Source organism: Andrena cerasifolii, chromosome 3 (genome assembly GCF_050908995.1).
Source record: "Andrena cerasifolii isolate SP2316 chromosome 3, iyAndCera1_principal, whole genome shotgun sequence".
NCBI classification, from domain to species: Eukaryota; Metazoa; Arthropoda; class Insecta; order Hymenoptera; family Andrenidae; genus Andrena; species Andrena cerasifolii.
The window spans coordinates 18,297,929-18,312,477 of NC_135120.1; the positions used below are offsets into that span (position 1 = coordinate 18,297,929).

Here is a 14,549-nt window from a genome sequence, read left to right on the forward strand (position 1 = left end):
AGAGAGAGAAAGAGAGTGTAAGGGGGTGGAAGGGTTCGTTCGAAAAGCAGGGTACCCGTGTCCATTGACCGTAGGTACGCCAGTGTTGACCGCATCGATAATTCGATAAAGTGTCCTCACATTACCCTATTGATTGCTCCATTGTCCCGCGACGCTTCTCGCCGATGGCCTCGTCCAAGCTTTCAACCCCTTGGTTCAACGCTTTGCTTCCTCTTCCTTAGTCTCAACCGAGGCCCGGCGACTCGTTTGTGTACACGATTATAACGATATTTCCATACGTAAAGGGATAGTTCTGTATCGATCGACCTAGCGCAGCCTCCGTTAATCATAACCGAGCACAAGGGAAACCGGGTCTATTGAATTTCGGACGAGGGCCCCGCCACGCCGAAACGATCCTGCTCTTGGCGCCCGAAACCGCCGGAGCTGTTCCCCGGAAAATCTCCGGAAGTCGTCGCAAGTGTACGCAGCCGTCATTAAAATCGATACTCGTGATCGATGCATCGTGGCGCATAAATATCGGGCCTTTTAATAAATTCGCTCGCTCGCGCTCGTCCCGTAATCTTCATATATCAACGGCCACGCGAGCGAGCCGATGGATCTCTCGTGAAATCGGCGATCGATTATACCCGAGGAGGGTCTCGAAAGAAAGCGGGCACACGGGCCTCGGCTAGGGACCAGCCGTGGCGAGAGAGAGAGGGGCAGAGATCCGGACCTGCATGCCTGAATCCTAATTGAATCGTCAGGATGCTCGACTACCGGCCCTTCTCTGGCCCGCTGACATCAAGAATGTGACAGACAGTCGGGCATCGTGCCCTTTTCACGATCCCTCCCCGTCGAACTACGGAACGACCTGCGTTACTATTCGGATGTATTGCCCGCCCCGTCCGGGCGAGCTCGTTTACGCATAATTTCGGTCGACCGTGATTTCGGCTTGCGGCGCGCGAAGCCCCACACACTCGCTCACGGCCTGTCAGATACTCGGGTAGCAAGGAATACTTAAACCTTTCTTGCGAAATCTACATATCGAATTACAGTTTTTCCGAATGCAGGAACGGCGCGAGAAATTCCTCTCAGTCCTGTCGCAAGATATTGCGGTGCCTACTTTGGTGATATTTTAGTTAAGTGTTGATGCGGATCGTTGTCATTGAAAGAGGCTCGTCATTTTAATGAAACTTTGAGAAATCGGTGGTTTTCGATTGTGCTTGAAAAATGAGGCGCTGCACCGCGCAGGATTCGTTTCTGGCCTCTGGGGAATCATCTGACATTGGACTTGAGCTAAGCTTATCGTCGTGGTGTTTGTACCTGTTCCAGTGGGCGGAGCACGGCGTGCCATTCTATTTCAGCTCGGCTTTCATTCATAACTTGGGTTTTTAATAGCTTGCTGCAGCGCAACGCGCAGCGCCTCTGGCGACATTCGTGGATAGCCCGGATTTCTTCGTCCCCTCGACGACGACGAGCTCTTCTGAAACTCTTCCCTCGGCTCTGGCTGGCGACAATCAACGCTTGGAATCTTTACCTATGCTCCACCTCTTTATTCCACGTCTTAAGTTTTTAACCAGGATTTTGTTTCTCTTCGGCAGTGGCGATTTTAGCCATCCTCCAAAAAACATTTTATCCAAACACTATATTTTTTTTGTTTTCTATAATTCTCATACCACACGCGCGAATATGTAATGTGTACATAATATATATTTGCTTACTTATTTATAAGAATTTTTAAACAAGTTGGTTACACAGAGTAATCTATAGTTGTAATATGTTGTGATTTCATTTACTGTCAAATTCTGTACAATCGTTACAAGAATCGGTTCTATAACCGCTTTGTAACTTATATAGAACCTAAAAAATAAAAGTTATGGAACCTAAAAAATAAAAGATATAGATGTATATAGGAACCGTAACTTATACTTATATAGTCTGATATTTAGGTTCTTCATAACGGTTATTCCGAATAAAGGTTCTTCATAACTCTTTCAAGAACCGAAATCTTTATAATAATTCGTTGTCTCAAGGATATTATTTTCGTGGAGAATTTAATGGGCAAATCTTGTACTATCCGACTAATGAAGAAATCAGGTACAGGCAGCTCCAGCGGTACCAGAAAACACGTTGCTTTACTGAGATCGCGAGCAATTCCATTCGCAAGAAACCCGGAATTACGCAACGGAGCATGGACCGCCGAGAATGATACATTACCGATGCGATACGAAGATTAGATGTCCGAGAGGAGATATAATATTATGCCCGTGGAACGCGTTTCCTGTTTGACAAAGGAGAAACGGCGTTAATCTTCCCGTCACGAGAGGATCGTGGAACCGGGATCGAAGTACGCGAGACGGACTTGTTTCCGGGCGACGGATCGGAAGAGCACTTGTTGTCGTGGAAAGCGTACATCTGCTCGCATAACCAATAACACGATCCAGGCCCGATTCCGTTTGACATCGCGGCGAGGCGGATCCCGTTCCAATCGCCCAGATCGCTATCTCGATTTTTATAAGGCAAACTGTAAATTCGCTCTGTGCCGTGCGTTAATGTCCGAGCGATCTCCTTCCGTCGAGATACCGCGAAAGAAACGGGCGCAATTAATCTGACAGCGCACAGACGTACCTCGCCTTCGGAATGTTTCCGGTTTTCAAATGTACTCCAGATGTTGCGCAACGTATCACGTCCTTTTCATATAAAAGAGCTCCAGCGAAAGAAAGTGGCACGAAGAATAATACGTCCTTGCTGCACGCCTGCACAGCTTGCGGCGGTAACGAGGGAGAAATGCGGAGAATTGCAATTGGACGTTTGGTAAAGAGCGAGATTCAGATTCGTGCTCGCTAATGGAGACGTTTGCCTCGTACCGCGGCCACGATCATTGGTTCTCAAGATATACATAAAAACCAGCGAAGACGGAAGAATAAAAACGAACGATCCATAAAGCGGACATATTCCGCAGAAGATTCGGCGTTGAACGATTAAATATCGGTAGCCCTGGGACGAGATGTATTCCCGAATTTTCAAATTACGGTAACCCGGACGTTCAGCGGCTGCCTTATTTTCTCGTCCGATTGGAGTTTTACGATAGAGGGGTGTTCGCTGGTCGAAGGAGATCCTCGGGTCCTCCGGTTTGGTGTCCGTATCCACGGGGAAGAGAAAGCTCAGCGGCGGCTCCGTCAGGGGAACTCCATTTTTGTCGCAGGTGCGGACGAATATTCAACAACAAATCATTCCCCGTGGCCGGCGAGCCGCGAGACCGTGTCTTCGTAAGCCGATTAATCCTATCGAGCGTATCTCGAAAGGAGCCCCTCTCGTACCGGAGGATGGAAGGCCGTGACACGCATATATAGGTAGAAACGCGAGGTCCTTTGGGCGCGATCATCCTCTCTGCGAGAACGAAGGAGAGAATAGCGAGGGTAGGTGGGGGAGTATTCGAACAAAGAGGGAAGAGGGATAAGGAGGGAGGTAAATGTACGGCGCGAAGAAGACGAGGGGGCGGGCAGAGAGGTGAGGGCGAGGGCGACGCCACGAGGCTTATAAATAGACACGCGGATAATCACTCAGGATTTATGGTGACCACGGATTATCAAGTTGTACAAGGGGGTATATTTCATATTCGCGACGTTACCTTATTTCAATGGGGGAATACCTGTTCCGCGCGTTACAAACTGCATGAACGCGCATACACGGGACGACACGTGTGTTGCCTCCGCGCTCGCTCGCGTGCACGTATGTGCGCGCACATACGCGGCCACCGGGATGCCACACGAGCAGAACTGGCTCGAGGAGGAGGCGTCCAGGTGCTCTCTCCCTCTTTCTCCCTTACCCAACTATAACACGCTCTCTCTATCCCGATCACGCGGATGTGCCCTTCTCTCAAAATCATTCCCACGTTCACCGGCTACAAAAGTGCCCGGCCACTTTTCCGAGAGACCGATCCCCTGACCGATCACCGACGACACCGTACACCGGCTCGATATCCGCTCTCGAGATTAGAGCCGGGACTCTTAACGGCCGGAACGGCGTCGTTGGCGTCGCCCGTCACTGCTGGAATTTCGAAACCACTCGACCGAAAGGATGAAATTGCAGGCAGGCCAGAGATACAGAGGGAGGAGGACTCCTTCTGCTTCAACAGGGGACGCGCGCTACTTGTTACCGATGGAACACGGTGTGCCTTTACCACTCGTCGCTTCACGCACGAATCTGTATTTGGAGCCTGTTTCGATCGAAGAAAGTTACCATTGCGCTGGCTAGGAACTTTCCCTAGCCTTCTCAGAGACTTTGGAGCGAGGATGCCGCGGGAATAGTTTGGAGCACGATTCAAAATATTTGCTCGCAGCTCGCAGGGTTCGGAGCATTCCAGAATGCTTGAAGAGAAACACACGAACGGAGCGTGTACTCGAGTTCCTGTGACATTTTCCAGACACTCTGTACTCCAGATGCTCGCCTCTCAAGATCATCATGGGCTAAAAGGTTCGAACAATACGTGCACTTCAAAGTCCTCCTAACCACCCTTCGAGCCTTTAGTCTGCGTATGTTTTTGTTACTTCGACTACTTATAGCTCCGCACCACTTACAGCATTCCACTCTATGGAACTTGAAGCCCCGAGTCGATAGATAATCACGCGCAACAGTTATCATTTCCTGGAGCCCTGAGAGCCGTCCGAATTGGACGAAGAGGTGCAAGAAACTGGCCGTGAAGGTGTGCTTTCACGCCGCTCAGATCGGTTCGATTCTCCCTGCAATTTTTATAGTCCTCGCGGGAAAATGTGCGTGAGAAAACGCCTCTGAGACCGACCAACCCTGGCTCGCGACCCTTATCGAGGATCTCGCGTGCCTGGCCGATCGAACGCGATTTATCGGGCAAAGAAAATGGAAAATGATTCCTCGGAGAACGTGTTTATCGATTTCGAACAAAGGTGCGCCGCGAGCCCCGATAAACGAACGTAGATCTGTCCGTGGCGATTGCCGCGGCGATTCATTCGTTCGCGGCAATTACGAAGGAGCTCGGAGGAACGCACACACGAGGCTTTAAACGCGAGTCAACTCTGTCGGTTCGCCGACAGAGGCATCGCGTGTACCGCAGATAATATCTGCTGGGATGCAACAATAGAGCCGAGTCTCTCATTCTCTCTTCGTCGAGCCCTCTCCTCCCGAGATCTCTGCCTCCCCCGACCCCGGTCCCAACCCCCGCGCCGAAATATTCCCACAGAGCAACCTTACATGCCGGATTAACGCACCCACTGGGCTTCCCATTGTCAACGAAGCGCTCACACACACGCTCGCGTCGGTGGTGGTCCTACAATGGCCCAATATTCCTCAATCTAAAACGGACCGGCGTCTTTCTACGCGATTGTTAACGGGCAGCTTCCATTATGCAGCCCTAGCCCGGGCCCCTCGGACCCTCGGATCAGGTTGCTCCGATTTCCACTATCAGCTCGGACCTGGCGGCCAGATGTTTAGCACGAGTGACAGAGCTGGAAATTACTCCAGCTCCTGGCTTCTCGAAGCGACCGATGTATTAATATCGTGGCACTCGAACCCCTTGAATTGGCCTAAACCCCTTGGAAGAGTCGCCTCGAGGACGAAGACTCGCGTGGACTCATAGACCAGCTCGAGTGCTTGGACAAACGTGCACGTGAATACATTGGATCGATGCAACTCGCTGAATGATTATCAGCCTCGCGCACCGCGCGCTCGGCCTTTGAGCGTAGCCGCGGCGCGTGGACCAGCGGAACAAAATTACGTACGTACGTACTCGTAAAACAGCGCTCGGGTTGAAGAGCTTTTTAGCGAGCCCCGTTAAGCGTAACTCGACCCACGATGGATCGCGAAACCCGTTGATTCGTGACCTTCGACCACGAGTCCCGGCCAGATTCGATCGGCCATAATTCGATTGGCTGTACGGTGTTCATCGATGCCCTCGCTTGGAACGGCTACCGGGCGGGCAAAGGTAGCGGCTGCGAGAAGAAAACACGGTCGTTCGAAGCCACCGGCAGACACACGCGAGTGGTAATTGAAGAAGATGCGCCCCTATCCCGGGCATTCATCTGACAAATCCATTCATCCGTTCACCTTACCCGCCGTCGGCCTTGAACGATCCAACGGCGCGTATACATACGGGCGAACGAGAGAAGTAACCATCGCATTCCAGCGGCAATGAAAGCGCGCCACGATTCGAGCGTGTCGAGGAGGAACGAAGGAACGGTACTTAAGGACCGGGTCGTCTCTTTTCCCGCGTTCGACACCAGGAAAAAATACTTTCGCTCCCAGCATCGGGAGCAGCGGGCGGTGGGATAATTCCAAAGGATGACTGGCCGATTCCGTGGGACGTCCTATCGGCAGATAGGCCCCGTACGCGGGAAATATTCCGCGAGTCGATATCAGATACATTGCCCCGGAAAAATCGTACGCGATGCTCCGTCTTTCCCAAGCGCGTTCATTAGCTCGATAATGGGTTACTTGACCGGCGAGCAGCCTCCTCTCGCCAGCCGACATTAGATTACACGCATTCCTGCCACGACGGTACTTCGCCGCGAAGCTGCGTCCTCAGGGAAGCTGGAAAGCATTCGGTATAACATTCCGATGCTCGTTTATCGTAATTCGAGCGGAAAGGCTGGGCAAAGGAAATCCCTAGAATCCGCGATGGTTAAACGGGCCAGGTATCATGTCGGTTAGCGGGAAATAATGAACACTGGATTAGCCGAGGGGAAACAATAAATATATTTCTCAGTTCGCGCGTTTCTGTATAGTATCCACGAAGAAAGACAGCACACACCACATAGTTTCAATTTCCAAATGAGGCCTCAGAGTAATAGTCCAGTGAAATTAAGATCTGTCTTCGGAATAAATCCCAGCAAGCTAAATTTTGGTACGGGCCTTTATTTGGTCGTTTTAAACAATATGTCAAAAGTCTCCATCGATCCGACCGCCGCTAAAAATTTTATAGAGGGTTGAAAGAAACAACTGTTTTTCGACGAGTGTGGTTTTATACAAATTATTGACTTAGTTTTCACGCGCTCAATACCTTTTTCTCTCATAAAAACGCTATCTCTGTTAATTTTTCTTAAACTTCAAATAACGTAATCAACTCAGAGAGTACAAACCATAACACTATTTTATCCACATTTCCTCCGCCCTACAGAGCTTAGTTTTAATCTAATAAAATTTTTGACCTCGGAATCAGATTCTGCGACCCTAAAAACCCCTGGAATGACCATCTTCATAATGATAAAGGGTGAAATGTGAACGTAAGGATTTTTTATTACGTTTTCGGCGATTCGGACCACTGTGGGTCGGATCTATGGGGACTTCTGACATATTGTTTAAAACGACCAAATAAAGGCCCGTACCAAAATTTAGCTTGGTGGGAATTATTTCATAGATTGGACAGATTTCACTGAAGTATAAGGGCCAGCTGGAGCCTCCCCAGGAATGTTTGCTCCGCCACTGACAAACTAATTTGAATACGCGCCGTTCACGTTTAATAATCCTCGAATAATCACGAGACCGATTTTGATTGTGAGCCACTGTACGCGCCCATCAACATTCCACCGGACGAGACAGGTTACTGTTATATTCCGTGGTTCGATCCCTCGTGCTCGATCCCCCTCTAATTAGCCCCGGATTTAATGCCTTATCGATTGATCATTTTAGGAGCCGCTCCCTTATCAAGAACGGCCTTATTATTGCGGACTCACGCTGATACGGGGCGCGTAACGAGCCCGCGGAGGACAGGGGCCTCGAAATCACGACTGAACGCTGACGATCGGCGATCGGGCGCGTCAATAACGCGATGCTCGATGGTGACAGGATTTGCGTCTTGGATGCTCCCGGATCGCGGCTGCTAAACTGCCGTGGATCTCCTTATTAATTTTTCGCGACGCCGCGTATCGCCGTCATAATTCCTCCCGAGGGCTGCGATTCAGCTTTCGCTCGTAATTATATCAGCGACGATTTAAATTCTAATGCCCGACCGCGGGTAAGCCCGCTACGGTTAATGATCTCTCGTCAGCCGGGGAGAAAGAGAGAGAAAAATTAACGCTAAAAGTGCCCCGGCCGCACATCAAAGCGAAACGCGGTTAAACCTCGCCAACGGTGTTGTCGAACGTGAAACGACATGGCGCGCGATATTCGTCGTTAGGATACACGTACACACGCGTGTAATCAGCAACATCTTCGCGGAGATGCCGCAGCTGTGATCGTCGAATCTCGACAATGGGACTTTTCGTTAGCCAAATTAGAAAAAAAAACTTTGAGAACGGAGAAAGAGACTTGTCTTCGTGTGCAGGTAACGCGTGCATCGCGTGCTATCGGTGACTCGCGGTGAAAAACAAATAAAAGGCGAGTTCACCGCCTAACGCCTAACGTCGCGGAAAAATGCGCTCGCGAGACCGAAACCATTTATTATCCGTTTTCCTTTGAGCGACGCGGCGTGTTGCGCCCCGTTAATATACAACGATCCGCGATCGCACGCTTGAATCATTGTTGCGCAACCAAAGCGACTAATAAGCTGTTGTCGCATAAACGAACGTGGTTAACGACTCGCTCACGGCTAACACGAGCGACGTAATCTGCGCTGGTCCCATTGGGCTCCGTTGTTTCTGCCGTTATCGTCGCGGACGCTGAAGTAACAATCGTATCGGCTGCGTCATTGTTGGTGCAATTCAAGTATCACTAATAAAGTTCCACTGCGCTGCTGAGTTAGTAGGGTGCTCGAGCAGTAAGTCTGCAGATAATGAACTCTGTTTCTACTGCACTACCACAGAATACACGGTTACAGGAACGCCGATGACTTTCAATGACCAATCAAAGCACTGTCTTCCGCGCGGACACACTTTCCAACCCCAAAACCCGAGCAGCATACTAAGAGGAGGCGATGCAAAGATATCGGCAAAAAGAAGCCGGGATGAACGACTGAAATAAATACGGGAAGACGATGAACGACTTCCAGGCGGAATTTTTCCAGGGCGCTGGAATACCTGGTGCACCTGAAAGAGATACGTCACGCACACACGCGACCCTCGTTCGAAGGGAGCGGCGCAGCGTTATACGGACAATGCCAGGTTGCGCTACGACGACGTGCGTACGAGGTGACTGCCTGTGTTCGGTGTTTCGCGAACAAATGGGAGAGCATCGTGCCGGCACCCTGGCTCGGTGGCGAGGAGACGCCGGAGGAAAAGGGGCCACGGAGCAGCGGCAGCAGCCAGCAGCATCAGAAGAAGAAGAAGAAGACGAAGAAGAAGCAGAGGAGGTTGAAAGCATTGTTCCGCGCCCCTCGCCCCGCTCGCCGCGGACCCTTTCGTTTTTCGTCCCACCACATTTCATACCGATGCACCATGCGGTACCTTCGCTCTTCTACTTCCCTAAAGCCACCTCAAACGCACCGGCCCGTGCTCAGGTGTGCTCCATTGTTAAACGCCCCACATATCGCGTACGCGCTCCCCGCGCTTACCCTCTTTATTATGTGTTTGCCCATTATAACGAGAGGAAGAAAGAGGCAGCTGGGGGAGAGGAGGCCGTCGGCGAGAACGAGAAAGAGAGTGAGTCGAGGGGTAAGAGAATAAAAAGGGAAAAGAATAGACGAGAGACGTAGAGCCAGTGGCTGAGGGATCAAGTGGCATTGTCCGTCTCCGAGATGCTCTACGCTTTTCTACGATTTTCTGCATCATCGCCGACCGGGATCAAACGCTGCGGCCATCGCGAAGAAGGGCGATAAAACATCCCGAACGAACTTACCTAATGTCGCGAGGATTGCCGGCGGAACGGGGAGGATCGTGGCACCGGCCACGAAGAAAGTAGACGGCGATAAGTAAGGATTTTTGCTCGTTCGGATGTTTACATTATGTTGACCGGCAACGAGGCGGACGTTTTGTTGCTCGCGTTGCGGAAGCATTTCGCGAGAGGTATGGCTGTTTATTGCCGGTCGTACACCACGCACGGGATACGCGGCGGGACTTTTTGCGAGCGACCACGCGATTTCCCTCGGAATATTTGCAACGGCCGTGCGAATACTCGCTCGCTGGGTCGGCTCGGCGGGAGAGGGCTCACCTCTCCGGAGAAGCATAGCCGAAGGGATTTACGCGCGTACTAGGGGCCGACCCCACGGGTCGGCCTATTGAAAAATTAGTAAATTATTTAAGACTCCATGCATCGGCCGCGGGACCGCGTCGGTGCTTGTTCACGGTTGATTTATTTCGACTATCGTGATGCATGGGCCGGCTATCCAATATTGTAATAGGTTTTGCATACGTACGGGGCGCGTATCATTGTCGACGTTCTCCGTGGGCCTAAGCGATTGAAACACTACCCGGGCTATATCTCAACAGGCTCGCCGGGCGTTATGAGTGCCCGCTCTACACGGCATTATGTTCCCCTGGATGGGCTGGAACCGGCGGAGCCAACGTGGCAGGGAGAAGAAGATACCCGGTCGCAGTTGTCGGGATCAGAATCCTATATTATCGCGCTCTAGAAGCTACGGGGCAGGTGTATCGGTGACCCCTTGTCTTAGCACGTATTCCACACGCATTTTACACCCCTGCGCGCCGGGATAAGACAAAGCGAAGTATACCATCCGCGTTCCCCGGCCGTACCCTCCGAGCCCCGCGGTACTTGTAACCGCGACCGCCTCCAACACTGTGAAACCCTTTTTATGGTGTAGCCAGCCTTCAACAGTTTTCGAGCAACCGGTTTCATGGCCGTTATGGGCCTTTATTACTGTACTTATGAAGTGCTTGATTGAAATATAACGTGAGAATAGAAACTGTAAGGGGTCGTGCCTCTTATCGCGATGAAGACGGACGAAATGAGTAGAGGAACAAGATGAACGTGTCGAAGAGTTATCGTTTTATGGTATGGTACTTTTCTGCCGCGAGTTTTTAAAAGTTCGAACGTGACGGAGCGACATCTACAACGCTCCACGCATCGAACTCGCGTCGGTTCCTTTCGACGATCTCTACACACTTCGCGCGGTTTATCTCGAGATCAAGATACTTAAACGAGAAGACAACGCTGCGCGAGGATAATGCTCCCTTCCATACTCCTCCGATAGATAAACCATCGTCTCTGAATACCAACGTTTTACAATAATTCGCCTTGACTTTTGTTCGAGATAGTTGACTTATCCTCATGATCGCAGAGGGCATCGCGTTGCCTCGGGACAAACAATCGTGGCATTCTACTGTCCCGCAAGTCGACTCATCAATATCGACGCGATGCTGCTCTTCACCTGTGATTTCTTTCTTAGCTTATACACAATTCGAGACGAGTTACTAGCCTATTATCCGATAAAGCGTATGTGGGAGAAAAAGGGAGAACGCGAACGATGGGATTCGAACTGACGATCTTCGGATCCAATGCGTGCTTGAACCCTCGGAAAATATGTACATTTTGTGGATTTTTTTACAAGTCAACGGCTTGATGAAGTATTATGACATAGTATTAGGAACTACTTAAAAAAAAGTTTCAGTTAAAAAACTATTGTTTTTCGGAAGTTATGCATACATATCCGAAAACAATATGTATGCATAACTTCCGAAAACAATAGATTTTTAACTGAAACTTTTTTTAAGTAGTTTTTTTTAGTTCATAATACTAAAGATAGTAAAAAACAGGAAATCTTCATCAAGCCGTTGACTTGTAAAAAAATCCACAAAACGTACACATTTTCCGAGGGTTAAAACGGGTATACCCCCTTAAGGGGTTATACCTAGTCAAGCGGCCGAAAAGAGGCGAATGTTTGTAAATATTTTTTGAAAAAGCGGAAACATATATTTGTACAAAACTTTTTGCGCTTAAAAGAGCAACATTTAAAGAATATATAGTAATTTTTTCGTAGAAAAATATTTAAGTTTATAATAAAGTAACAACCCATATCCAAGAAGCCTTTTCAAAAATTTGCTTTTGCGGTGAGCACTGCCATCTGGAACTAGTTTATTTAAAATCAAAGCACAAAAAAGATTTCGTTAATATATTAATGTATCCTCTGATTGCCGAAGAGAGTTTCCGAAATATTAATTTAAAACAAAATGGCGGCTATTTAAAGTTGAAATCCTGATTTTTTTCGCGTGATTTTTCCACGAAAAATTAGGATTTCAAATTTAAATAGCCGCCATTGTGTTTTAAATTAATATTTCGGAAATTCCCTCCGCCAATCAGAGGATACATTAATATATTAACGAAATCTTTTCTGTACTTATTAAAATCATCATTTTGTATAAATTAAATCATTTAGATAATCTGGTTCCGAATGGCAGTGCTCACCGCAAAAGCAAATTTTTAAAAAGGCTTCTTGGATGTGGGTTGTTACTTTATTATATACATAACAAATTTTCTACGATAAAATTACCAAATGTTCTTTAAATGTTGCTCTTTTAAGCGCAAAAAGTTCTGTAAGAATATATGCTTCCGCTTTTTAAAAAAAAATTCACAAACATTCGCCTCTTTTGGGCCGCCTGAGTAGGTATAACTCTTTAACACGGATTCTCCCAACGCCGACTCCATAAGGTCCCTACGTGTCGACCTCTACTTAACTATTAGGCGACACCTATGTGCCAATCACACTATAGGCCGTTCCTAAATGCCGAACTCCTACACATTTGAAACGATCGCTTATTGTAAGGGAAAAGAATGTGAGAACTCACCGAAACCGGTGAGCATGGAACGCCGATAATCATTGGTGTAGAAGCCTCTCCTCCTTTCTTCCTCGCAAACAGTCAATTTCTAAAGCGTGTAGCAAGGTCATACGCCTGCGCGTATTGTCCTCTGTTGTTTTGGCGGTACGGAGAGAAACGGGCCCTCGCGACGCCGCGTAACAATCGGCAGCTTCTTTTCACTCGCCACACTTAAGGGGAGAAGGAAGTAGGTGTACCGTTTGTGGCCATTGCACTGTTTTTGGCCACGTGCATAATTATCTCATTTTTAAACTGCTTGCAGATCATTATTATGTGGAGAATTTCACATGATAAATATTTTGTTTATATCGTATACCGTCAGAGATATAAGGTTATATCCACTGCTTGCAAGAAAAGATATTATATTTTTTAAGAAGTGGCCAAAACTGTTACAATACCTTAAAGCGGCCACAAACGGTGCATCTACCCTACTTGCTGCTCGGTTTTCTTCTTCGCCGCACAGGGAGGCTAGGAGGAACGCACGCAACCTTTTTCGACCAGCAACACGCGGCAACTACTTGAACGCGGCCATATTAGTCTTCGGTTGACAGATGACGCGCCGCCGTGCCGCGAGCGGCAAAATTCGAAATTATGGCGCGGTATGCACGCATTAGGACTAGGAAGCCTGTCGTGTTATTTAAACGTTTGAAGTCGTGTCTGCTTGTAAGAATTCATGAATGATTGCTGTCGTTATTACTAAACCAACATGTTACGCAGCATTCTACGCGCAATCCTTGTTTATTAATAGCTATTAAGTCATAAATTCGCGGTGACTGACTCGAGTGCATAGAATTTCATTTTCAAATGCTGTGGAAAGTACATCTGCGTCGGAAAATTTATATCTATAGACTGTTGTGTCACGGTTTCTGAGGTTAAATTAAAAACCATTGTATTACACATTCTCAGAAATCTAAACATTCTTAAGGATTCGCGAAGAAGGTACATCGATATCCACGGGGAGAGTTTGTGATCTTCGAAAAGCAAGCTTAACCTTCTGCCTTTTCCGCTCTGACCTTTACGTTCTCCTCTTCTACCGATCGATCTATACGCGCGTTGTTAATCGATCCACGTACGTTCGTCAGAGGCGCGATTCGTTCAAGGCGCAGGACGATTAGCGATTCTGATCACCGCGGAGTAAGACATTACGCGGACGGGAGTAATTACGGTGTCGGTACGAGTTCTGAAGAGTTCCGGAGATTTTTCCGCAGCGACGCGTTCTCGTTTAGGATGGCCGGTAATTAATGGATCGACGGGACGGCTCGGCCGGCTAGTTAAATTTAGCGAGATTTAGCATAACGCGCGGTTAATTAGCCGGACGGAATCTAAGGCATCCGATTCGGGGGGTACGAGGAGGGGGGGGGGGGGCAGCTCGGAATAGGGGACACGGGGGTACGTTGGGGCGTTCGCGCTCGTGTAGATCGCGTCCTTGTGTGGCCAAATAGGTAGTGGCGACATCTACTTGGCGCCAGTCCTCTCGTTCTGCAAGCATACTATCCCCGACACAAGGCTCTATACGTTGTCAGGGGAAGGAAAGGGCAGAACACGGGGACCAGAGTGCACGTGGACGGCGACGAGGCGTCGCTTCAGCTTCCTCCGGTTCGAAGGTGCAGCTCTCACCGCCGGAACACGCGGCGACCGGGTGGAAAAAGTCCTCCTCGCAAAACCACCGGCGTAATATACGATCCTAGGGTCCCGACCGAGAACGTCCAACGTTTATCTCTTTCCGATACGGAAGTCTGCCGCAGGAATTAATTGCCTTCCGTGGCACCTTACCACGGCTAAGTCCCGATGCAATATCTGCTCCCCTCCGAGCCATTAGCCGGGCGCATACTTTACATTAGAAAGCACGTAAGAACCGTGAGCACAACCGAGAGACCTGTTCACCCGGCGAAACCT

The 14,549-nt window shown here is 49.0% G+C and overlaps 1 protein-coding gene across 2 annotated transcripts in view; it reads right to left on the reverse strand.

The window, feature by feature from the left end:
• Sox102f (transcription factor Sox102F) overlaps positions 1 to 12,822 on the reverse strand; it is a 188,224-nt gene extending 175,402 nt beyond the window's left edge. For both annotated transcript variants that reach the window (XM_076809456.1, XM_076809455.1), the window contains exon 1: positions 12,624 to 12,822. In XM_076809456.1, coding sequence (XP_076665571.1) covers positions 12,624 to 12,656 — 33 coding nt within the window. In that variant the 5' untranslated portion in view covers positions 12,657 to 12,822. The remainder of the gene's footprint in view (positions 1 to 12,623) is intronic.
• Between the last annotated feature and the right edge of the window lie 1,727 nt (positions 12,823 to 14,549).